This window comes from Oncorhynchus masou, chromosome 24, assembly GCF_036934945.1.
Source record: "Oncorhynchus masou masou isolate Uvic2021 chromosome 24, UVic_Omas_1.1, whole genome shotgun sequence".
NCBI lineage: Eukaryota > Metazoa > Chordata > Actinopteri > Salmoniformes > Salmonidae > Oncorhynchus > Oncorhynchus masou.
Genome location: NC_088235.1, coordinates 45,615,522 through 45,640,581, shown reverse-complemented (window position 1 = coordinate 45,640,581; position 25,060 = coordinate 45,615,522). Strand labels below are relative to the sequence as shown.

Sequence of the window (25,060 nt, the reverse complement as noted above, 5' to 3'; positions counted from 1 at the left end):
TTTAATGTGTACATTTTGGAATGCAGAGAATGTTAGGAGCAGGGGGGCTTGGGGTGGGTGCTCAGCAGCAGAAAGACTCTTTAAGATGGGAGGAGAGGAGGCTGCCATGGCTAGTTTTATTTATTTACATGTCTTGGCTGGGCCGGCTTTTCAGAATGTGGCAATTGCTTTTAAGAGCTCCTCTCCTCAACTCCACAGCCATTCCTGTCACCTCCGCACGGGTTATTCCTGGACCTTCCAGGGTCAAGCAGAGCGAAGTTTACCAGAAACACAGCAGGGATACTGCCAAGGTTACAAACAGGTCAATACACACAAATTGAAAGGGTGTAAAAAACAAACCACAAACACTATTACTGGAAACCAGCATCCCGCAGTGCAGACTGTCTTAGCAAATGCAGGGGATTCTTCATGACATTATTTACCATCGCAGACAGACATTCACACACCAACCTCTTGGCTGTTGGGCATATTCTCATACTGTACACTACTGTACATACCGTACCCTAACTTGGGATTAGCTCCAAACTGAATATGTATTGTTAGCCATACATACACACTCCCTCGCTCCTTCCTTCAGTGTAAGGAGATACAGATCTGTTTCTCAAGAGATCAGTGCAGTTAGCCCCAAGTGGTTTTAGATTTGCCTACCTATCATATGCACACTGTGGAGCTGAAACACACCAGGCCATATGCACTGTTGAGGAGAAAACTAGCCTGTGCCTCAGGAAGGGGCATCAGTTTACACCATAGATTTGATAGGTTTACACAGACATGTTAGTTTGATCAAACACAAGACCTGGCACTTCCTAAGTCATTCTGTATCCTTGAACAGCATGGTTTAGTGTGTTGGCGGGGTGCATTATGTAATGTATTTATTTTTATTTAACTAGGCAAGTCAGTTAAGAACAAATTCTTATTTTACAATGACAGCCTACCCCGGCCAAACCCTCCCCTTACCTGGACGACGCTGGGCCAATTGTGCCCTGCCCTACACTGTACAGCTAACCTTGACTGGAACTACTTGACAACATTTTGAGAGGTGATTCTGAATTGAAGATTTTACTTAAATACAGTATGGATAGTTACAATTAACCTAAATAATGCCTATAAATACATGTTTCACAACTAACATTGTGAGAAAATGGCAATATTCCATATTAAACTGCTGTCATAGGCAGAACCACACGGGCTGCATAACTGATGATGAAGACCTCTGAAAAAAGGGGCAGGCATGTGTGAGTGATGTAAGCGCAGTCACCTCCATTAAGTGACGAGCAACGAGCAGAATGCCACCGCCACTGCAACGTTAAACTCACATCTGGCCAGCAAATGCTAAGAGGGAGCGGGGGAGAGGGAGTGAGAGAGAGTGAACGAAAGAGAGAAAAAAGCAAGAAAGGGTAGGGCGGAGAGAAAGGGTTTGTACTGCACAAACATCAGGTCAGTATAGAGATAGATTACATGAATGCATGAATGGTGCAGTAATCAATTAAATCAGATCTGCTTAATTCGAAAACAGGGGAAAGTAATAATACCATGCAACATAATAACCGGTGATACACAAACAATATAACTCAGACCTAACAATACAAATGATGCTATATACAGTATTCAAGCAATAAGGCCCCAAAGGGTGTGGTATATGGCCAATATACCACAGCTAAGGGCTGTTATTATGCACGACAGCCGTGCTATATAGGCCATATACCACAAACCCGAGGTACCTTATTGCTGTTATAAACTGGTTACCAACGTAATTAGAGCATTAAAAATAAATGTTTTGCCATACCCGTGGTATACCACGACTGTCAGCCAATCAGCATTTCAGAGCTCGAACCACCCAGTTTATAATGGCCAATATACCATTTCTAAGGGCTGTTCTTATGCACGACCCAAAGTGGGACCCAGGCCCAGCCAATCAGGGCTTTATTACAGAGAGAAAAACTTCTCCATTTTATCAGCTGTCCGGATGGCAGGTCTCAATTGATCCTGAAGGGGAAGCAGTCGGATATGGAGGTTCTGGGCTGGCGTGGTTACATGTGGTCTGTGGTTGTGACGCCAGTTGGACATACTGCCAAATTCTCAAAAATGACATTGGAGGTGGCTTATGGTAGAGAAATTAACATTTAATTCTCTGGCAACAGCTCTGGTGGACATTTCTGCAGTCAGCATGTCAATTGTGTTGTATGATAAAACTGCAAATATGTTGGCCTTTTTTTGTCCCCAGCACAAGTTGCACCTCTGTAATGATAATGCTGTTTAATCAACTTCTTGATACACCTGCCAGGTGTATCTTGGCAAAGGAAAAATGCTCCCTAACAGGGATGTAAACAAATTTGTGAACACAATATCAGAGAAATAGGCTTTTTGTGCATGTGGAACATTTTTGGGCTTTTTTATTTGAGCTCATGAAACATGGGACCAACATTTCACGTTTCATTTATATTTTTAAGTATACATACATCTATTTGTTCTCCATGAGTCAACCGCCCTCACCTGCTAGCTAACTAGACAGCTAGCCCACAAACAATTATAGAACAAAATAGCAGGCAACAAACAACTGCTGGTGGAAAAATTATTCACGAGCTAGCTAGACAGCTGGAGCATTGTAAGAAAGCAAATTTGTACCATGTATATATTCTTTACATTATTTCTGTTTATGCTTGTGCACATCATCTGGTTTTAACAAACATGTTTGTAGTTAGCCAACTTTATTTTATTTTTTCATCTGCTTTAGCTAATGTTACCTAATCCCCTTCAGCTAGATGGTAGCTAACTAGCTAGCCAAGTAGCTAACGTTAGTGTCACGCCCTGGCCATAGAGAGGCTTTTTTTTCTCTATTTTGGTTAGGCTAGGGTGGACATTCTATGTCCTTTCTATGTCTTGGCCTGGTATGTTTCTCAATCAGGAACAGCTGTCTATCGTTTTCTCTGATTGAGAGCCATACTTAGGTACCCTTTTCCCCCACCTGTTTTGTGGGAAGTTAATTTAGACTTTGTTCAGGGCACATAGCCCAAAGCGTCACGGTTTGGTTTTGTTCTTTGTTTTGTCTGCGTCATTTTTAAATAAAGACAATGTACGCTTACCATGCTGCACCTTGGTCCAGTCCTTCAGCCAGCTGTGACAGTTAGAGACTAGCCCACAAATCAGTGGTGGAACCCACCTGACAAAATAGCCAGCTAGCACATGATAAGATATATGGATATTTGTACCATACATATATTATTTGCATTATGTGTAGTTTAAAGTAACTGCCCAGTAAAAATCTCACTTTTAAAATATATTATTCCGTTAACTCATATCAAAAGAAATTTGACTCGTTCTATACTGGTACGTGGCCAAAGCATTAATTGGAGAGAGAATTTTTTTTTTTAAATAACTCAAACTTTTATCTCAAACAGAACATAAAAAAAATGTGTTATATTTCCTCATAGAACATGATGTCATCTCGCTAAGGATGTCGACCTGGCCAAACAGAGGCCCAGAGAAGGATGAGCTGGCCAAATCAGTGGTCTACTAGATCAACTCTCTCCTACAGATCAGATTTTTTGCTAATCGGACAAAGACGGAATGGGCACAAAATGTATAGCTAGAAATTTAGCTCCAGATTTGGGATAGCGGTACAGCTAAATTAGTTTACTCCAATTTAGGTCTAGTTAGCTAGCCAGTCAGTTTGCTTGTTCAAATTTGGAGCAGTTCGAGCTCTCATCAGATGACAACAACTATGATGGCTCATAAGGGACTGAAACCACGTTATGATGTGATATAACATTTTTTTTTAATATATATGAAATTGATATGAAAAAAATTGCAATTGATTAGGCTTGGGCGGAATGCTGAATATTCCATAAACCGGGGTATTTTGAAATACCCACGGTATGATTTTCCACCCACCCATTTTTGTGAAACATTCACAAAAATGTAGTTGAGTCTGTCACAAATTCAATACTATTGTTTGGCAGCTAAATATCTTATAACTAACTAGAAGTTAACTAAGACATGCCAAATACATTTTCTTCAGCTCAGGGCTCCAGCTATGCATTTGGTTTGCTAACTTGCTAGCTATAAGTGGCTAGCTTGCAAAATCAAGCTTCTTGGTTTCAGTACAAACAAACAATCCCCTCCTAGATCAAGTGTGAGTAGCCCTTTATTAAGATATTTATGAGCTGGGTTGTCTGTCCTTGCAAATAGTTTATATTCGCTTGCGCAAGTTAGCATTTAGCTAGCATCCGCTATAGGAATTCACTACTACTTTGTTAGCATTTTCTTTTCAGGAAATAAATAGTGCCCTGCCGGTTATACTTTACACCCCGATATGGTACAGGAACAGAATGAAAGTATGGAAATCTTGATACTGCCCAACCCTACAACTGATATCGATATGGAATGTCCACATATTAGTGCCCATCCCTACTGGTTACCAACATAAATACAACAGTAAAAAGTATTTTTGCGTCACACCCATGGTATATTGTCTGATATACATACGGCTTAAATGCTGTTTCAGCCAATCAGCATCCAGGACCCAAATTACCCAGTTTCTAATATTCTAGCTACAGTGCATTCAGAACAGAACATTGACCTTGTTTTTTCACCCCGTCAATCTACATACCCCATAATGACAAAGCAAAAACAGGTTTTTAGAAATGTTTGTTTATTAAAAATAAATTAAATATCACATTTACATATGTATTCAGACCCTTTACTCGGTACTGAAGCACCTTTGGCAGTGATTACAGCATTGAGTCTTCTGGGTATGACCCTACAAGCTTGGCACACCTGTATTTGGGGAGTTTCTCTCATTCTTCTCTGCAGATCCTCTCAAGCTCTGTCAAGTTGGATGGGGAGCATTACTGCACAGCTATTTTCAGGTCTCTCCAGAGATGTTTGATCGGGTTCAAGTCTGGGCTCTGGTTGGGCCACTCAAGGACCTTCAGAGACTTGTCCCGAAGCCACTCCTGCATTGTCTTGGCTGTGTGCTTAGGGTCGTTGTCCTGTTGGAGGGTGAACCTTCGTCCCAGTCTGAGGTCCTGAGCACTCTGGAGCAGGCTTTCACGAAAGATTGCTCTGTACTTTGCTCCGTTAATCTTTGCCTCCCAGTCCCTGCCGCTGAAAAACATCCCCACAGCATGATGCTGCCATCACCATGCTTCATGGTAGGGATGGTGCTAGGTTTCCTCCAGATGTGACGCTTGGCATTGAGGCCAAAGTGTTCAATCTTTGTTTCATCAAACCAGAAAATGTTGTTTCTCATGGTCTGAGAGTCTTAAGGTGACTTTTGGCAAACTCCAAGCGGGCGGTCATGTGCCTTTTACTGACGAGTGGCTTCGGTCTGGCCACTCTACCATAAATGCATGATTGGTGGAGTGCTGTAGAGATGGTTGTCCTTCTGGAAGTTTCTCCTATCTCCACAGACGAACTCTGGAGCTCTGTCAGAGTGACCACCGGGTTCTTGGTCACCTCCCTGACCAAGGCCCTTCTCCCCCCAATACTCAATTTGGCCTGGCAGTCAGCTCTAGGAAGAGTCTTGGAGGTTCCAAAAGTCTTCCATTTAAGAATGATGGAGGCCACTGTGTTCCTGGGGACCTTCAATGCTGCAGTAATGTTTTGGGACCCTTCCACAGATCTGTGCCTTGACACAAACCTGTCTCAGAGCTCTACGGACAATTCCATTGACATCATGGCTTGGTTTTTGCTCTGACATCTGTGGGACCTTTATATAGACAGGTGTGTGTGCGCCTTTCCAAATCATGTCCAATCAACTGAATTTACCACATGTGGACTCCAATCAAGTTAGAGAAACATCTCAAGGATTATCCATGGAAACAGGATGTACCTGAGCTCAATTTGGAGTCTCATAGCGAAGGGGCTGAATACTTGCAAAATTGTCTAAAAACCTGTTTTCACTTTGACACTATGGGTATTGTGTGTAGATTGCCGCAGATTCTTTTCTATTTAATCCATTTTAGAATAAGTCTGTAACGTAACAAAATGTGTCAAAAGTCAAGGGGTCTGAACATTTTCTGAAGGCACTGTACAAGTCTACAAAAAACAACTCAGACAGTGACACAAGCTACTCTATGGGGATAAGAGAAAAGCAGGATTTACAATACATATGGCCCAATAACAAGAATACAGACATTATGATTCAAAGACCAAATTTACTGAAAGTCAAAGAGCCGGAGAAGCCATGTTGTGGTGCTCTAGTCCCCAACAACTCCTGCATATTTAAGAGGCAGGTAAATTATTTAGTTAAGTGGAACACTAGCATATTAGCCTAGAAACCAGTGAACTATGGAGCCCAAAAACAGGCCTACAGCTACGATTACAGCACAAACACAGTGCCACCACTAATACTACTGGGGGTAAAAGAGGAACACCTCAGCAGGGACACATTCTGTACTATAAGGGGGTACAGTAGGTGGTCTCTTTTCATTGTCTGAGTGAGCCCAAATACAGCATTGTATTAAGATGTTAGAAGGGCATCATGGAACAACAACAGTGCCACATAGACCATAGGACAGGAGGATATGGCTTTAGAATGGCCATTCTAGCTACAATGCTTCATCTTAAAAGGAGGCAGTGGCAACCTGTGTGTGTATACTTTTTCTACAATAACACCGGGCTTTGGCCACTTACTGTACGTTAGTATAGTTATTTTCTGTACAACATAGATTACCTGCCACCAGAGTTTATCCTCATTTTCCATAATTAATTATTCCTCGTTAACGGCTATTCTGCAACTCTGTGTCCACTAATCCCCTGTTAATCTTCACAGAAGTACCTTACGCGGTCCAGAGACAGTGGACACACTCACCACAATGACATTAAAGCCTAATGATCCCAATTAACAAGCAATACAGCTTAATCCTATGTAGCACAGAAACTTAATCTGATTAGCTCAAGAGAGTAGCTGGAGAGTTCAATTGGTTCAAGAGTAGCCAAAGGATAGCCTGAATCCAGCCTGACCCCATGATGAAGTATACATCACTGTGACATTTGTAACCCATTTATGCAATAGAAGAACCTTGTGCTGTGTCAGTTGGGGCCAGGGTTGGCCCCTAGTGTTTAGTTAGTCTATGACCAGGCAGTCAGGTTGGAGCAGGGGACAAAGTTGTTTGCATAACCACTGTAGATTTATTTTTAACCTTTATTTAACTAGGCAAGTCAGGTAAGAACAAATTCTTATTTTCAATGACGGCCTAGGAACAGTGGGTTAATTTCCTGTTCAGGTGCAGAACAACAGATTTGTACCTCAAAAGCTCAGGGGTTTGAACTTGCAACCTTCCGATTACTAGTCCAACGCTCTAACCACTAGGCTACCCTGCATCCCCGTAGCTAACTTTGCTTGAACTGTGCTGGAAAGGACAATGTAAAACAGTACATCCATGTGTAAGACGGTCCTCAGACCCAGTAGTGTTGTAGTTCTGGTGCCTACCTGCCAAGGCCTTGATGCGGGAGCGTTCAAAAAGCCTTGCCGAGCTGTTTTCGTTGTCCCACTCGTCAGCATCCCAGCGGTTGTTGACAATGTCGCTGCTGTACTGTTGCTGCTGCTGCTGCTGCTGCTGCTGGATCTCCATGTGGTCGTAATCGGCGGCTAGAGATGTCATCCTGACCCTTCAACTGTCACACTGCCACACATCGGCCACTTCTCCTGAAGCCCTGTGGACACAGAGGAGATGATATGTTTAGGGAAATGATCAGGCATATGATGATGATATATAATCAACCAAGGGTGTGTTAAATCAAGCAAATGTGCCTTGCTATTCCAACTACATCCTAACATTAGCCTTTAATCTCAATTCCTAATCTTCAATGATTATATTGTACTGGTTATAGAGATTCTGACCAATTCTGTCCAAATTAGAAGTAAGTTGTCTCCCCCTAATGTCTCAGACAGTTTGTGTGAATTTGTAAAGCTTGTTTACAGTACCACCTCCTGGTGATAAAATGTAACTACTCCAATACATGGAAGAAAGCTGAATTCTACAATGTTGGCAATGGCAGCAACTGTGAGGCTCCATTACATGCTGACTGCAGCGGCCACACGCGTGTCCGCATGCACCATCGCGTGTCCTCATGCACCATCGCATGCATGTTGATTTTCTCCATCCACACCAGGCTCGCAGTGTCCGGTCTGGAGCGTGAAGTCACAAACTATGTTGGTCGTCTACTGCATAGCAACCTAGTGGTGCCAAAAGCCATGGTCTATCCTAAAAAGCCTATGTAAATTCTATCACCAGAGCGACCAAAAATAATAATAATTGATGGCTGTTTTGGGCTCTAAAATTAGTTTATTATGATCAAGTACAATCCCCATGGTCAATTATTTTAAAGTTAGCTACAAATGGAGACATTTAATTAAACAGTGATGCATTCGAACCACTTAGTGGATTCGGCTGTTTCAGCCACAGCCGTCGCTGACAGGAGTATAAAATCAAGCACACAGCCATTCAATCTCCATAGACAAACATTGGCAGTAGTATGGCCTTACTGAAGAGCTGAGTGACTTTCAAAGTGGCATAGTCATAGGATGCCACTTTTCCAACAAGTCAGTTCATAAGTCAGTTCATTCTGACCTACTAGAGCTGCCCCGGTGAACTGTAAGTGCTGTTATTGTGAGGTGAAAACATTTAGGATCAACAACGGCTCAGCCACGAAGTGGTAGGCCACACAAGCTCACAGAATGGGACCGCTAAGTGCTGAATCGCATAGTGAGTTAATATCATCTGTCCTCGGTTGCAACACTCACTACCGAGTTCCAAACTGCTTCCGGAAGCAATGTCAGCACAATAACTGTTCATCGGGAGCTTCATGGAATGGGTTTCCATGGCCGAACAGCCGCACACAAACCTAAGATCACCATGTGCAATGCCAAGCATCGTCTGGAGTCGTGTAAAGCTTGCCACCATTGGACTCTGGAGCAGTGGAAACTGGAGTGATGAATCACGCCTCACCACCTGGCAGTCTGACGAACGAATCTGGGTTTTGCAGATGCCAGGAGTACGCTACATGCCCCAGTGAATAGCGCCAACTGTAAAGTTTGGTGGATGTATAATGGTCTGGGGCTGTTGTTCATGGTTCGGACTAAGCCCCTTAGTTCCAGTGAAGGGAAATCTTAACAATACATCATACAATAACATTCTAGACGATTCTGTGCTTCCAACTTTGGTGCAACAGTTTGGGGAAGGCCCTTTCCTGTTTCAGCATGACAATGCCCCTGTGCACGAAGCAAGGTCCATGCAGAAATGGTTTGTCCAGATCGGTGTGGAAGAACTTGACTGGCCTGCACAGAGCCCTGACCTCAACCCCATCGAACACTTTTGGGATGAATTGGAACGCCAACTGCGAGCCAGGCCTAATCGCCCAACATCAGTGCCCAACCTCACTAATGCTTTTGTGGCTGAATGGAAGCAAGTCCCCGCAGCAATGTTCCAACATCTAGTGAAAAGCCTTCCCAGTAGAGAGGAGGCAGTTATAGCAGCAACTCCATAATAATTCCCATGATTTAGGTATGAGATGTTCGACAAGCAGGTGTCCACATACTTTTTGCAAAGCTTGTGCATGCAGCGTAACCGCAGAGGTTTGCATATTCAGCTCATTAAACTCAAGTTGGCTTTCAGAGCACCAACACAACAATGATAGACAAAAGAGTTTAACACAATCTGGCCAACAACACTATTGTAGGACACAGCACACACAGCATTTTCTAAACTATGCTGGTAAACATGACATATTCCTCAGCAACATTTCATACAGATAAAATCAGAGTATGACCCCAAAAAAATCATGTTTGAAGGGATACCTTGCTACAGTCCAATGAAAAGTCCTGCTGCACCACAAAAAAATACAAATCTTGCAAATAGTACACACCACATCTAAAAGCCTATCCACTCTAGTACCCAGTACCCACCACCATCTTTAGTAAGTTGCACCCAAAAACATGCTCATTACAGCCTTAGCAGCCTGTCCTGCTCTCCCTCAGCTAGCCCCTGTGTTGTGCTGCAGTCAGACAGTCCATTGGCCAGACTAAGTGAATCAGCTCAGCTCATTTCAAATGGGACAGGCCAGTGTTTGCCTGATGAACTCAGCAAATCGTCTAGAGGAGAAGTCTATCTGAACACCAACAGTCAGCAAACATTGGACAATGATGCCCTGGCTAGTGTAGACTGTCTGAGGGCCAACAGAGCCACAATCATAGAGAAACACACACATTCGCACGACACATGGCAAAAACATACATGATGCACACACCAGACACTTACATATTTACATTAAGTTTTGCATTATGTATGTTTTTACCTTTTTATTACTCAAGTTAAATATCACATCACATTACCTTCCTACATAGAGACATGACACTGGAAAAGGTTTTTTCTCCCCTTTCCATTTTGCGGATGTGTATGTGCTGCAGGACAGCGTGAGAGGGTTGACTGAGTGTACGGTCTTTATGAAGAAGGGATGAGATGGAGAGAGAGCCGTTCCATCCGCCTCCACGCTACCAACCACTAAAACTAGAGCTCTTGTTGCTAGGCTAAAAATACGTTGCCTCTGGCACGGAGTGTTACTGCTGGTGTGGGTTAACACAGCCTGAGCACCCATAGAAGAGATACAGCAATGTGCCTGTGCGCGCACACACACACACACGTCTGAAAGTGTGTCAGGACATGGACTTAGGAGGGGAGGAGACTGCATGGTGGCGACCAGCAGTGGCAGTGGAAGAGATTAACACAAAGACTCAGACAGCACAGCTGAATGATATCTAGTGGTGAAAGCAGCACACCGTAAATGATGCTGAATACCAACTGCACCTGTCTTGCAGTACATAACCAGACCACCTGGGGAACCAACCACTATCGATGGTTGAGAGCTATCGAACCATGCCCGGGATCACTGGTGTGGAATAAGGGCTATGGATTTTACAAATCATTCTTCCATACAGTGAGCAATGTTGTTCTCCACATTTGCTAGATTGCATGAGAGCATCTGCAGTATGTAATGGGTTTGGCTCAGGGGTAGTATGTCTGGAAACTATCATTCTAAACCTGCTTCACCAAAGAGGCTCAGCCCCACCAAAGAGGCTCAGCCCCACCAACGCATCATCCTCACACCCCCACCGACATCCTCCCATCCTGTCACTCTGATGATGCAGGGAGATGCAGTGTTCACCCACTGTGTGTTGGGTAAGACAGAGAGATGGAGAGAGAGAAGAGAGAGGGTTGGTCTGCTGTGACTGTAGGCTACAAAGGGCTGGGGTAAGGTACAGAATCTAGATGCTGACGTGTGTGTGTGTGTGTGTGTGTGTGCGTGCGTGCGTGTGCCCGAGCGCACATAAGGCATTAGATGGATAACAGGTCGAACAGATATATTTTTAGCCTGTGTGGTAGAGGAAGGTGAGCACCTCACAAGAGACAGAAAGAGGGAGGAGAGGATAAAGGGAAGACGAGAATGCATTAAATCGGGTCCCCTCAATACCTATCTATGGACGACCTTCAACAAATTGTACCTCGGCTTGTATCCATCCATCATCCTATTACAGACTACAAATATCCCCCATCTGACAGGTCTACAGAGGATGTTTTCATTATCCATGACATTATCCATGACAGTGCACTGAACACAGATACACAACATACAGACATTGATGGTACTGACACTGACATGCAGAGATGACGTCATACACAAAAAACAAACATTCACAAATAAACAATAGAGCAACATTCCATCCTTTAAATCAGGGCTAATCCATACCAACTGCTGACTCATTTCACTTTCAAAACCTCTCTTCTTGAGGAGGGTAATTTCATCATTCTCTCCTACCCAAAGAGCGACACACATTGTGCCTTCTCTGAGCACAGGCTCAACACAAGCACATCAGGGGTCAAATAAACTGATCTGTAGACTGGCACATCGATATACTGTATAAAACAAAAGAAAAGAAAAAAAAGAGGTCAACGTTGGGTCAATATGAGCTTAGAAAGCAGAACGCTGGCATGGGGATGATTGCATCATCAGAATATGCTTAGCATTTTGCATTGTTTACATTGACCCCAATGATACTTAAGAACAGGGTAAAAAAGGGTCCACTTTCTCAATATTTTTCTTAAAGCTACATGTGTGGCCAAACACAGATCAGTAATAATTTGCAATAACTTATTGCCATTTAGTTACAGCTGTATTGGATCCACTCCGGCTCTCGTTTTCAATTTTGTGCTGCCTTTCTCTAAATGATTTGTTTGATTTCTCCTTCACTCTTTCATGTGTTCTCTTTTGATCCAGCTCTTTACATACATTTTTGTTTTGCGCCATTTCTCTCTCCAGTCTCCTACATAGAAACATTTCAGTGACTGTATTGAAAAGGGCCTTTATCAAGATCGAACTAAAGATCTCCATGGAAACCAAACAGACAAAAGCCTTTGTTGCAAACTGAAAATGGTACAGTGTTCCATCTCGGCCTACTCCACAAGGCTGCCAAGCATAACACAAAGGCAAGTCTAAGACAATCTTATTTTACAATTTACTTGATCAAGAGATAGGAAAAGAAAAACAGTGATACTTCACATAGGAATTGAAAACCAATGAAGGGTTAAAAACAAATATTTTCAGTTAAAGGGTTTTGTGAAACAGCAGACGATTTGTAGTTTTATAGTATACTCTAGACTAGAGCACTTATATAAACTTAGTTTACTATTCATTTGTAAATATATCATCGTCACAGCCTGAACCTCTGAAAACAGGGATCGGATCTACAGTGCCTTCGGAAAGTATTCAGATCCATTATGCTAAAAAAAAAAATTGTATTTTTTTTACCTCAATATACACAGAATACCCCATAATGGCAAAACGAAAACAGGTTTTCTGAATTTTTGCCAATTAAAAAAAATGTGCATAAGTATTCAGCCCCTTTGCTATGAGACTCGAAATTGAGCTCAGGTGCATCATGTTTCGATTGATCATCCTTTCTACAATTTGATTGGTGGTAAATTCAATTGATTGGACATGATTTGGAATGGCACACAACTATCTATATAAGAACCCACAGTTGACAGTGCATGTCAGAACAAAACCAAGGCATGAGGTCAAAGTAATTGTACGTAGAGCTCCGAGACAGGTTTGTGTCGAGGCACAAATCTAGGGAAGTGTAACACAACATTCCTGCAGCATTGAAGGTCCCCAAGAACACAGTGGCCTCAATCATTCTTAAATGGAAGATGTTTGGAACCACCAAGACTCTTCCTAGAGCTGGCCGCCCAGCCAAACTGAGCAATCGGAGGAGAAGGGCCTTGGTCAGGGAGGTGACCAAGAACCCGATGGTCACTCTGTCAGAGCTCCAGAGTTACTCTGTGGAGATGGAAGAATCTTCCAGAAAGAGAACTATCTCTGTAGCACTCCACCAATCACGCCTTTATGGCAGTGGCCAGACGGAAGCCATTCCTCAGTAAAAGGCAGCCAGCTGGGAGTTTGCCAAAAGGCACCTTAAGACTCTCAGACCATGAGAAACAAGATACTCTGGTCTGATGAAACCAAGATTGAACTCTTTGGCCTCAATGCCAATCGTCACGTTTGAGGGAACCTGTCACCAGCCCTACGGTGAAGCATGGTGGTGGCAGCATCATGCTGTGGGGATGTTTTTTAGCGGCAGGGACTGGGAGAGTAGTCAGGATCGAGGCAAAGATGAACAGAGTAAAGTACAGAGAGATCCTTCATGAAAACCTGCTCCAGAGCGCTCAGGACCTCAGACTGGGGACGAAGGTTCACCTTCCAACAGGACAACAACCCTAAGCACACAGCCAGGCCAATGCAGGAGTGGCTTCAGGACAAGCCTCTGAATTTCCTTGAGTGGCCCAATTAGAGGCCAGACTTGAACCCGACCGAACAACTCTGGAGAGACCTGAAAATAACTGCAGCCACGCTCCCCATTCAGCACTGTATACTTTGAAGAGACACTGGTTGCAGTTTCCGGAATTTCTCCTGTTTCCTTCTCTGTCAAACCCAATAGCATGCTCAGAAAGCTCTCTCACTGCAACCTCTTTGACATCATCCACATTAACCAGGTTTCCATTCAACCATTTCATGGGGATTAATTACCTAAAGCATAAAAAAAGTCACGACCAGGCTGATGGAAACAGGAAATGCTGGTACATATTTATAAATGCTGACAGACATTGTTTGTTCGACATGGAGTGATCTTTTTGTGTCGCTAAAATTAATTAGGTGGCGGTGGAAAATATTGCTAATAACCATCATTTCTTTGTCAATTTGTACTCACGTGTAGTGAGTGTTGTGTAGTCCTCCCACTACGTCTTGGGAAAGCATGCAGTTTATTAGGCTACAGATGAAATGAATTATTCACTTCACAGGGTGGTGAAAGTGCACACACAAAGGAGTTTGACGCTCCTTTCCAATAAATATCGAGGGTCTTATTCTGGTGACATGATGATAGATGATTGGCTGCCGTTTGACAACTAAAAATAATCTCACTTATCTATAATAATCTCATCATGTAGGTAGCCTACCCACACTGTATCTGCCAGCTGTTGGCAAGAGCGCAGGTGCCAAGACCAGAGTGGGTACATGTGTGACAAAACCATCACTAGAGTTGAAAATGCGATGGAAACCCATTTAACTTGTATTTTTTATTCAGTACATGGGAATTTAACCGCAAAAGTTATTTGTATGTGCACTACATCATCACGCACAGACTTTAATCTGCAATACATTTGATGGTGTAAAAATGTCGCCATTTGGATGGAAACCTAACTACAGTCAGCCTCACTTAAAGCTTGAGTATTCCTGACGCTTTAGAAAAGACAGGCACAGGATAGTATTCTGCACCCACACAATCTATCTTAACATTACCATACATTATTACCTGCCCTGAGGGACACAGCTGGATGGATCATTCACTACGCCCACTCAAACATCCTCACTGTGCACCTGATTTTACTTTATAGATTATGACAGCTCTACTTAGTCACACGTATACATTTCAAGTTTTCACATTCACGCACATAGGATTTTGCTTTTGGGTTATTTCATCATTTTTACTCCCATTCCTTGAGGAGACACCCACACGTACTGTATATGTGTAAAGGCTGAAAGTGCATCATTAGAAGCTTAAGCAAATAAATTCACTATCACATATCGCCCACACAAACACATCCAGTAATTGTACACTCCTTCAAGCTTTAGATCATACAACAAATTTTACCTCACTTCCTCTCTCTACATAGCTACTACATTTCCATGTAAAAAGCTCCATGAGCACTAACATGTGAAGAAGTTCATAAAAGCACATCACATTTGGGGTCAAATGAAAGCGAAGAGTCTATATTTTTGAGAAGTACGATATATACTGTAGGCTATATAGTTATACAGTGCCTTAATAAAGTATTCATTCAGTTTTACTTTAGCGCCTTATTGGAAACAGGATGCATGTTTTGAAATATTTAAATTCTGTACAGGCTTCCTACTTTTCACTCTGTCATTTAGGTTTGTATTGTGGAGAAACTGGGCCGTCATTGTAAGTAGGGCGTCATTGTAAGAATTTGTTCTTAACCGACTTGCCTAGTGAAATAAATGTTCAATAAAAAATAATACATCTACAATGTTTTTGATCCATTTCTCCTATCACAGCTATTAAACTCTGAAACTGTTTTAAAGTCACCATTCATTGATCTCATGGTGAAATCCCTGAGCAGCTTCCTTCCTCTCCGGAAACTGAGTTTGTTAAGGATACCTGTATCTTTGTAGTGACTGGGTATATTGATAATCCCTCCAAAGTGTAATTAATAACTTCAACATGCTCAAAGGGATATTCAATGTCTGCTTTTTTTACCCATCTACCAATAGGTGCCCTTATTTACGAGGCACTGAAAACCTGCCTGTTCTTTGTGGTTGAATATGTGTTTGAAATTCACTGCTTGACCGAGGGACCTTAATTGAATGTGTGGGGTACAGAGATGAAGCAATAATTAAAAAATAATGTTAAACACTATTAGTGCAACTTCTTATGTTACTTGTTAAGCAAGTTTTTGCTCCTGAACTTATTTAGGCTTGCCATAACAACAGGTTTGAATACTTACTGACTCAAGACATTTCAGCTTAACATGTTTTATTAATTTGTAAATCTTTCTAAAAACATAATTATTCTCCCTCCCTCCCATAACCAGCCCACTCACCCACTGAGCACCGGACTTCCAAAAGCAGTCCAAATCTGAACCAATCAAAGATGTCTGTTTCACAAGTTTGGACAGCACAGTAAAGTAGAGATCAGTACAAAACAGTACAGTAGAGTTTAGCACAGTAAAGGACAGTAGAGTATAAGTCAGTACAATACAGTAATGTAGAGTAGAGTTTAGTAGAGTACACTAAAGTAGAGTACAGTATAATTTACTGAATTCTACTCTACCATGCCGTACTGTACTCTACTGTGCTGTACTGTGATGTCTAAACTTGTGAAACAGAGACATCTATGATTAGTACCAAATCTGGTCTTGTTTGAGGGTTGGAGCTCATTAGAATAATAGCCCGTGTCTACCTTTGTGTACCTATTCAGCGTACATCACCATGAAGAGAAGGACTTTCATAATTTTCATTTCTGTATAGTACAGATTAGGGACCCATGATGTCATTCTGTTACTATCGTTCTGTTACCAGGTGTTAATCCACTTCACTTATTATATAACCAAAAGAGATTTCATATCATAGTTGACACCAACCTTCTTTCTGCAGACATCTTTAAATCTTAATTCAGAGTAGATATTTAACTGTTTTTTGTAAAACGTGGTCAAATAAACTGTGGAACATTTTACCGTACTTTTGTTGACAAAATTTACTTCTGCACTGTTCAGGTAAATGTGTTTTTGAAAATGGATTTAAAAAATGTAACTTTGCAATCAAGGCTTTTTGTTTGTCATACTTTTAAAGTGAAAAATGTGAGTCTCAGCGTCATTTTGTTACCGTGGAATTGCCCTACAGTAAAACACTGACTAAATATGTGGGTCATGCTTGTCACCTGCTTTGGCACAATCAAGGCAAATGAGACTTTCCCATTCATTCTGCATGAAGAGGAAAACTGTCCAGAACTTTTCTGAATGATTCAGTGAGTGGTTCTATCTACAACATCTGGGCTATGTTGGACAGCTGTTGAGTTTCATCGAGATTGCTTGGAGAAAGACAGTCCAAGGTCGCCAAGGTACACAAACAGCACTTTGAAGTGACAGAGTCTCTGGAACAGAGTGTCAACATTCTTAGCGCAGCACGCTAACCCTTCACTTTATAGTATGACAAAATGAAGACTATGTTACCCTTGGCTCCTGAGAAACAGGGAATGTCTCAAGTCAGTTGTGGACACATCATTCAGGATTGTGGGGCTATTCTATCCAAGCTATAAGCCACTCCTGTAATATTTTTCAAGGTGAAGCCTACCCCACACCAGTGCCTAGATAAGGGAGGCTAACTTCAGGACATTAACTATTCTGGTCAAGTTCCAGGATCCACTGTGGAATGCCTCCAGTCGATTTACTAAAAATCTATCCAGACCATAATATGCATTCTTTGATAATAATTTATACCATATAAAAGGTAGGACAGGTCCAAACTGGTGACCCTAAGGTCACAATAACATCTGGGATATAGGACTATAGTGTGGAGGAGAATTACACCAGACGGTCAGACACTGAAGAGAATAACATAATGACACCAATAAAATACCAAAACCTCGGTCACAAGATATTTTGGGGGTTTTCCATGTCAAACATTCCAGCCTGGTTATTAGGTTATCCAATAAATGGACAGCTAATGTCTTAAGCAGTTGCTTTGTCTTTTGTGATAAAGTCTAAAATACATGTCCGTTTCTGTCTGAGAGCTGAATGTCTTCTCTGAGGCTTATGTAGGCACAATAACAGAATTCACCAAGGAAGAGCAGTCACTTATAGATAACTATAAGCAAGATGGAGATAGATGTCCTTTTCTTAACTCCTATCGAAACACGTTGACATAGAATGGTCATGTGTCATACAGTGCCTTCGGAAAGTATACAGACCCCTTGACTTTTTCCACATTAGGTTACATCAGTCTACACACAATGCCCCATAATGATAAGTAAAAACAGTTTTTTTTTAAATGTTAGCAAATATCACATTTACATAAGTATTCAGACCCTTTACTCAGTACTTTGTTGTAGCACCTTTGGCAGCAATTACAGCCTTGAGTCTTCTTGGGTATGAGGCTACAAGCTTGGCACACCTGTATTTGGGGAGTTTCTCCCATTCTTCTCTGCAGCTATTTTCAGGTCTCTCCAGAGATGTTCGATCGGGGTCAAGTCTGGGCTCTGGCAAGGACATTCAGAGACATGTCCCAAAGCCACTCCTGCATTGTCTTGGCTGGTTGCTTGGAGTCGTTGTCCTGTTAGAAGGTGAACCTTCGCCCCAGTCTGAGGTCCTGAGCCCTCTTGAGCAGGTTTTCATCAAGGATCTTTCTGTAGCCTGCAGAAATGTTTTGGTACCCAGATCTATGCCTCGACACAATCCAGTCTCTGAGCTCTACGGACAATGGCTTGGTTCTTGCTCTGACATGCACTGTCAACTGTGGGACCTTATATAGACAGGTGTGTCTTTCCAAATCTTTCCAAATCCAATCAATTGAATATATCGCAGGTGGACTCAAATCAAGTTGTAGAAACATCTCAAGGATGATCAATGGAAACATGATGCACCTGAGCTCAATTTCGAAACTCATAGCAAAGGGTCTGAATACTTATGTAAACAAGGTATCTGTTTTTTATTTATTTAATACATTTACAAAAATGTCTAAAAACCTGTTTACGCTTTGTCATTTTGGGGTATTCTGTGTAGATTGCTGAGGATTTTTTATTTTATTTAATCCATTATAGAATAAGGTGGTAATGTAACAAAATGTGGAAAAAGTCAAGGCGTCTTTATACTTTCTGAAGAAAATCTGATAGCGGGATAATGTTTAAACTGTTTTTATTTACGAGCAAATAATTGTGTCAAACTACACTCATACTCATGATTCTTAACAGGCATCATCTCAAACACTAAGAGTGATTAGGAATTGTGTCTGGGCGACTGGGTGGGCAGTCCTTCAGTGACCTAGTATGCCTCTGCATGGTGATTATTCACTCTCCACAGCTCCCATGGTAATCCCATGGTGCTGGCGTCAAGGGACTGATAACAACCTCCCTTAGTGGAACTGCAGAGTCAAACCAGAGCCTGGCTGGAATCAAGTCAGTCATTCACTGGCTTCCGGACACCTCTGCAATGTCATGTGCCGTAAAAGAATGTCAGACACAGCGCACTGACTGTCCCTGCTGAGAGGGGAGAGGGTGTGTGCCCATGCCTTTGGAAACGGAGGTAATCCTAAGTACATCCAACAGCCAATAAAAGAAAGTGCACACTTCTCAATAGTTCCAGAGGCCAATCATTGGAAGTGATTGCAGTGCAGTATTGTCACTCTGAAAATGACATCATTGACCAGACAAACTCTGCTGCAGTATTTGCCTTTGGTGATAAAATTACAAAATCTATTAAAGTCTTTCTGGACAATATAAACATCAAATTGCACAACACCCTCCTTGAATACATTGATTCATTCATTCCATCTGCTAATAAACTGAAATATGGAGACTGATTTTCCACTCCCTCCCTCCTCCCTTCTTCATATGAGGATTCCAAGAGATGAGAACATGTGGCAGTGAGACAGTGAGAGTGCAGCGAGGGCCACAGTGGGACCGGTGGAGTGGAATCGAGGGGGCCACACGTCATCACCTCATTAGACTGAGGGCCCTGAGGAGCCTACAGGGCCGTGTCTAATGATCCAGTGAATATGGGATGCCTGTTGGAGCCGTGATAAACCTACTCAAGGGAGTTCTCTGGCATGCCAAATATGACGAGTGGGTCTGTTTTTTAAAATAGCTGGGTATATACATACGTACTTCAATGGATGGTGCCCAGATTATTATAATATCTTCAGTCTAGCCAGCCCAACTGTAACAGTCAGCCTGGAGAAGCCTCTTAACCAACCAAGGCTACGGTCTTACCGACCTAAGTAGAGGGAGATTCTCACCTGACGAGGGCTCAGCCAATCATATGAACCCAAAGTGTGTTACCATTAATAATATATGTTGATGTTAGTGTGTTTGTGCAAATCAGATGAATGCACAGAAAGTATTTGGTTGTGTCGGTCTCCATCGTGTTCATTCGTGTTCAGTTCAGATAGCACTCATGTTGGTCAACAGCACTAGCAATATTACAGTAGTCTCCTGGTAAATACACTCCTGTTTTGTGGATGAATTATGAATAAAGGCCTGAGTGTATGTGGGGGTGGGGATGTGTGCGCCTCTCATGATCAATAATAAGCGTGCACTGAGGAAAACCGCTCTCTGACCTCCCTTCGTCCGTAGTAACACAGTAGGCTTTATTCAGAGGAAGAGAGATGTCACACTATTGGGTCAGCCACAGCCTCTAGCCACAGCTTACTGGGCTTCAATGTGGAGGTGATGGTAGAGGAAAACCCTTCTCATAAACAGCAATAGTGAAATAAATGAACTATTTTCCTTTTCCATGAATAAAATGGGTTTCATCAACACTGACCTAAGGACAGCAAGTGACTATAACAGGCAGAAATACATTGGCATATAGATTTTATTTGTACAGCAGTATCAAACCAGTACTTTCCAAACCATAGCAGTTATTTTGAGTACCATTATCAGATCTGATGGGCATGTTGGTACTTCGTGTGCATGTTCATGAGGGCAGAAATAGTCTACCACATTTAAATAGACTTTCTGGAAGATTAGCATACTTTTTAGCCAGTAGTTCTCAAAGTAGAGGTCAAGAGCCAAAATGGGCCCCCGAAAATTGCTTACTACATCATGTATGTGCAGATATGTGCAATAAGTGATTGCTCTCTCTCTCTCTCTCTCTCTCTGATGTGTTACTGAGCTGTTGGGCTACCTCATGGGATAATGCTGGCGAGATCTGGGCCAGCTTTATTCTTTCATTGTGCAACTTATCAATGTGCATCTTGCTAGCTGTCACCAGAGAGGAAGAGGTGAAGCGAGAGGTTTTACTCTGTCCAAAATCTGTCCACAAAAATAAGACCATGAAGTGAGGAATTTTTGTATGGAAGTCAATGAGATATTGTCAAATTTGGGCAACACATTTTGTATGGCAAATTTTCTACATGGCGCTTATTTTATTGAATAGAAGTTTTGTAATGGTTAGGTTGTTACAAATTCTTCTTTAAGCAATAACTTCTTGACACTCTTCTGTAAAGCCCAGCTCTGTGGAGTGTACAGCTTAAAGTGGTCCTATGGAGAGATACTCCAATCTCCGCTGTGGAGATGTAATGGTGCTCCGTGGGATGTTCAAAGTTTCTGATATTTTTTTTATAACCCAACCCTGATCTGTACTTCTCCACAACTTTGTCCCTGACCTATTTGAAGAGCTCCTTGGTCTTCATTGTGCCGCTTGCTTGGTGGTGCCCCTCACTTAGTGGTGTTGCAGACTCTGGGGCCTTTCAGAACAGGTGTATATATACTGAGATCATGTGACAGATCATGTGACGTTTAGATTGCACACAAGTGGACTTTATTTAACTAATTATGTGACTTCTGAAGGTAATTGGTTGCACCAGATCTTATTTACGGGCTTCATAGCAAAGGGGGTGAATACATATAGTGGGTGAATACATATACATGCACCATGAATTTTACTTCACCAATTTGGACTATTTTGTGTATGTCCATTACATGAAATCCAAATAAAAATCAATTTAAATTACAGGTTGTAATGCAACAAAATAGGAAAAATGCCAATGGGGATGAATACTTTGCAAGGCACTGTATCTGCCCTCTCATTGGCTCGAATGGTCCCACCTGATCTCGCCTCCTCCCTTCAATCTTTGAAGAAGTATTTCCATTGTTAGAGCAGTCACTTGACTATCTTTTCAATATAATAAACACTCTTTCCTGTCACTCAAAATGGTGAGGGCCTGAAGTTAATAGGCTGGAACTTGAATTGCTACGGGGCTGGCACATGTGGGCCAAACTTGCAGTACTCAAAATGGTGCCACCCAGCTTCCAGAAAACAGTTGCTTTCAAACTAGGGATTTCATGGGTAATTGAGGTAAAACAGTATTTCTGCTCATAGATTATGCATGTATGAAGTACACGTTGATACATCCAGCCCAAACCGAGAGGTTTATAAAATACTTGTGTAGATGCCAAAGTTCTGGGAAAGTCTCTTTAATCAGAAAGGATGCCAATATATTGATGCACCCCTACTGAAAGCCAAAAACTACATAACCCTAGCCAGCGCACAGGCAGAAACAGTGCATATTCCAGGCACACAATGGTCTGGATACCATTACTCTCCCACCCACTCTCCTCTCAGAGTACAAACACTCAAATGTTAACTCCCTCAATCCCTGTTGCCAAAAATCTTTTCTCCCTCTGTCCCAAAAACAGCCACTCCTCTCCATGCATGGGTGGGGGACAGGAGGGGGGGGGGCACAGGCTTTAGGGATCGAGGGTCTCTGAAGCCAGAGCCTAAATAATATAACCAGACAGTTTTGATCTGTGCTTAGAGGGCAAAGTCATTAACGGTTAATGTCCACAGGCGCAGCTGAGAGGAGAATAGAGGAAGGGTAAGAGGACAGAGAATGCCAAGCAAACAAAAGAGAAGGATATGATATCTCCCTTATGCTATACTTCTGCTCCCTGCTAGCTGTTTGACAGGCAAGGTGTCTACAGCACTAGTCAGTATCAAAGCATACCTTAGTAAAACCTCCCATCCAGGAGACCGTTTAGGTGGTGTAGCAGAAGGGAGAAAGAGAGGGAAGCTAGGGGCGGGCACTCCTCCAGCCCACCAGCACCGCTCACATTTCTCAACACTTGACGACAATGTATTTTTGTGGATCTCGGCCACTTTCATGTTACGCCTGGTATGCCATTAACCCAGGTTTAACAAATGAGAGGATAATCCCCTCACAGACAAACCTCATGGTACAGTAAATAAACCAGGCATTAAAAGCGACCAGTCTTCCAGTTGGCTTCTGGTCCGATATCAGGCAAGATGAACAGCTGGGTAACTTTCACACCACTGAGCCGGGTAACTGAGACTTTGCCAAATGCACTGTGGATATTTCATTTCAGAAGAGCGCTTCCCTGTCCTGAATAATAAAAGTCCTGTTTAAAGAAGCTGATGCCAAATATGTTAAATTGAAGAACAAGGTTACATACAGCACAAAAATATATATCAGTTCTTTGTCTGATCAAAGAAAGGAAATGTTCTATCGCAGTTCCCTGGTCAAATTTAGACAATTTTAAAAGCAATGAAGGCCTGGACAAAATCACTAGTGAAAGACATCTGACATGAAGAAACCAAGGTGACCCTCACATCCCTCCAGCCAGGTAGCACAGGCAGATCTAGTTGAAGTTTCCCAGATATACACATTTGCACAAATCTGATAGTGAATTAGTCCTCAAAATAATTCCCTTTCCCCTGCACAGGAGAATAGAACCATTGACAGTTTTGCACTTTACAGATGGCTGGATTCACAGCACAGATGCTTCAACTGTGAACAACACATTTCACAAGGTTGTGCAGCATAACCTGAATTCAATTCATTGCTGCTCATGGGCTTGGACTGAAAAAAGTACATTACATAAAATTATAATTTGGGAGAAAATAAGGCCCAAGAGAAATAAGACTGATGACCCAAGGCATCTCTCCTTTGGTACCGTCCTTCAGTCCAGCAGAGGAATGCCAAAACACTGGGCAGAAAAGCAGGACCGAAGTCAGAATGGTAACTACGAACAACAATAGCGATAGCATGATGTCAATGATATAAAGAGTAGTAAAAAACATAGAAATACTGTTTGTACAGCTTAAACTACTGGTGTCTAGCCTTAATAACAAACAAGAAGCCAAACCAAACTGTAACAGAGAGTGTTGAGTACTAGGGAGAGGCAGAATTATGCAGTAATGAAAATCATACATCAACTAATCTCAAATGAACAAGGCATCCAGACATTTCAGCCCATACAGACCCAGAGGACTGGAGCCCTGCCCAGCATTTTATGTCAAATATGTCACCATGGAAACCCTCATAAGCACTTTGGCTGTCCTTGGGGACTAGCCAAGCCCGCCATACACAACTCCCAAAGTGGGGCGGACATTTTGTGGTTAATGGGAGTAAGGGCCAGTGATGGGACGTTTAAATGGAGGATTTAGGATGGGCGGTCTTGTTTTGAATGTCCTCTTTTTTTCCCAGCTTAACGTTGTAGCTTAGCCACACGCACACAGCAAGAGGACGTCCACAATGTAAATAAACAGTGAACCCTCCTCAGCAAAATACACTTCACACATAAATCCGGTCTCTGATAGCACACGGAAGGGCTCAGCGCATTGCATAATGGGCTGCTGAATGTTCATGTGGAAAGTGAAAACACGTTTACAGGAAGCTCCTAATGATCATCTGAATTGTGTTTGGGATCTTGGCTGCTTCATCTGGCTCCACTGAGGCGGAACAGTGCACCACGCTGAACGGGAGCTTTGCTGAGAGACCGGTTGGGACAGGAGCAAGGGAAAGGACTCCTGGGAGCTATATCTGGGGAGAGAAATCATGTTGTGTTGAAGCTACAAGTCTGTCTAAACTCTTTGTAAACCACAAACTGTCAGCAATTCTATCCATGACAATTAAAAATACAGTTATTAATGCTACTTATTAATGCTACAGTCACTGAAATAACACTTGTTGTCTTGCATGGAAAAGGGATTCTTCAAATTTCTCACCACTTTCGTCAGGAAGTGAAGGTTGCAAATTTCCATTCCTCTGAGATGGGCAGGAGGCACTTGAAACAAATAGGGTCAAGAGGACCTTTCAGAGCTCAAGATCTCTTATCTCCCTCCCCACCTAAATGAGGAAATCTGATATGGATGCACCAAGACATCCCAAACATAAGTCAATATATAGCAGGACAACCCAGCCAAAAATTAACTACATGCAGGCTTGCAAGTCAAGGTTGACAAATGTT

At 42.3% G+C, this 25,060-nt stretch overlaps 1 protein-coding gene across 1 annotated transcript in view; it reads right to left on the bottom strand.

The window, feature by feature from the left end:
• The window catches only part of LOC135512254 (spectrin beta chain, non-erythrocytic 1), a 122,211-nt gene that overhangs the window by 84,489 nt on the left and 12,662 nt on the right, over nt 1-25,060 (bottom strand). The window contains exon 2 of the mRNA XM_064934078.1: nt 7,436-7,659. Within this exon, the coding sequence (XP_064790150.1) occupies nt 7,436-7,607 (172 nt within the window). The 5' untranslated portion in view covers nt 7,608-7,659. The remainder of the gene's footprint in view (nt 1-7,435; nt 7,660-25,060) is intronic.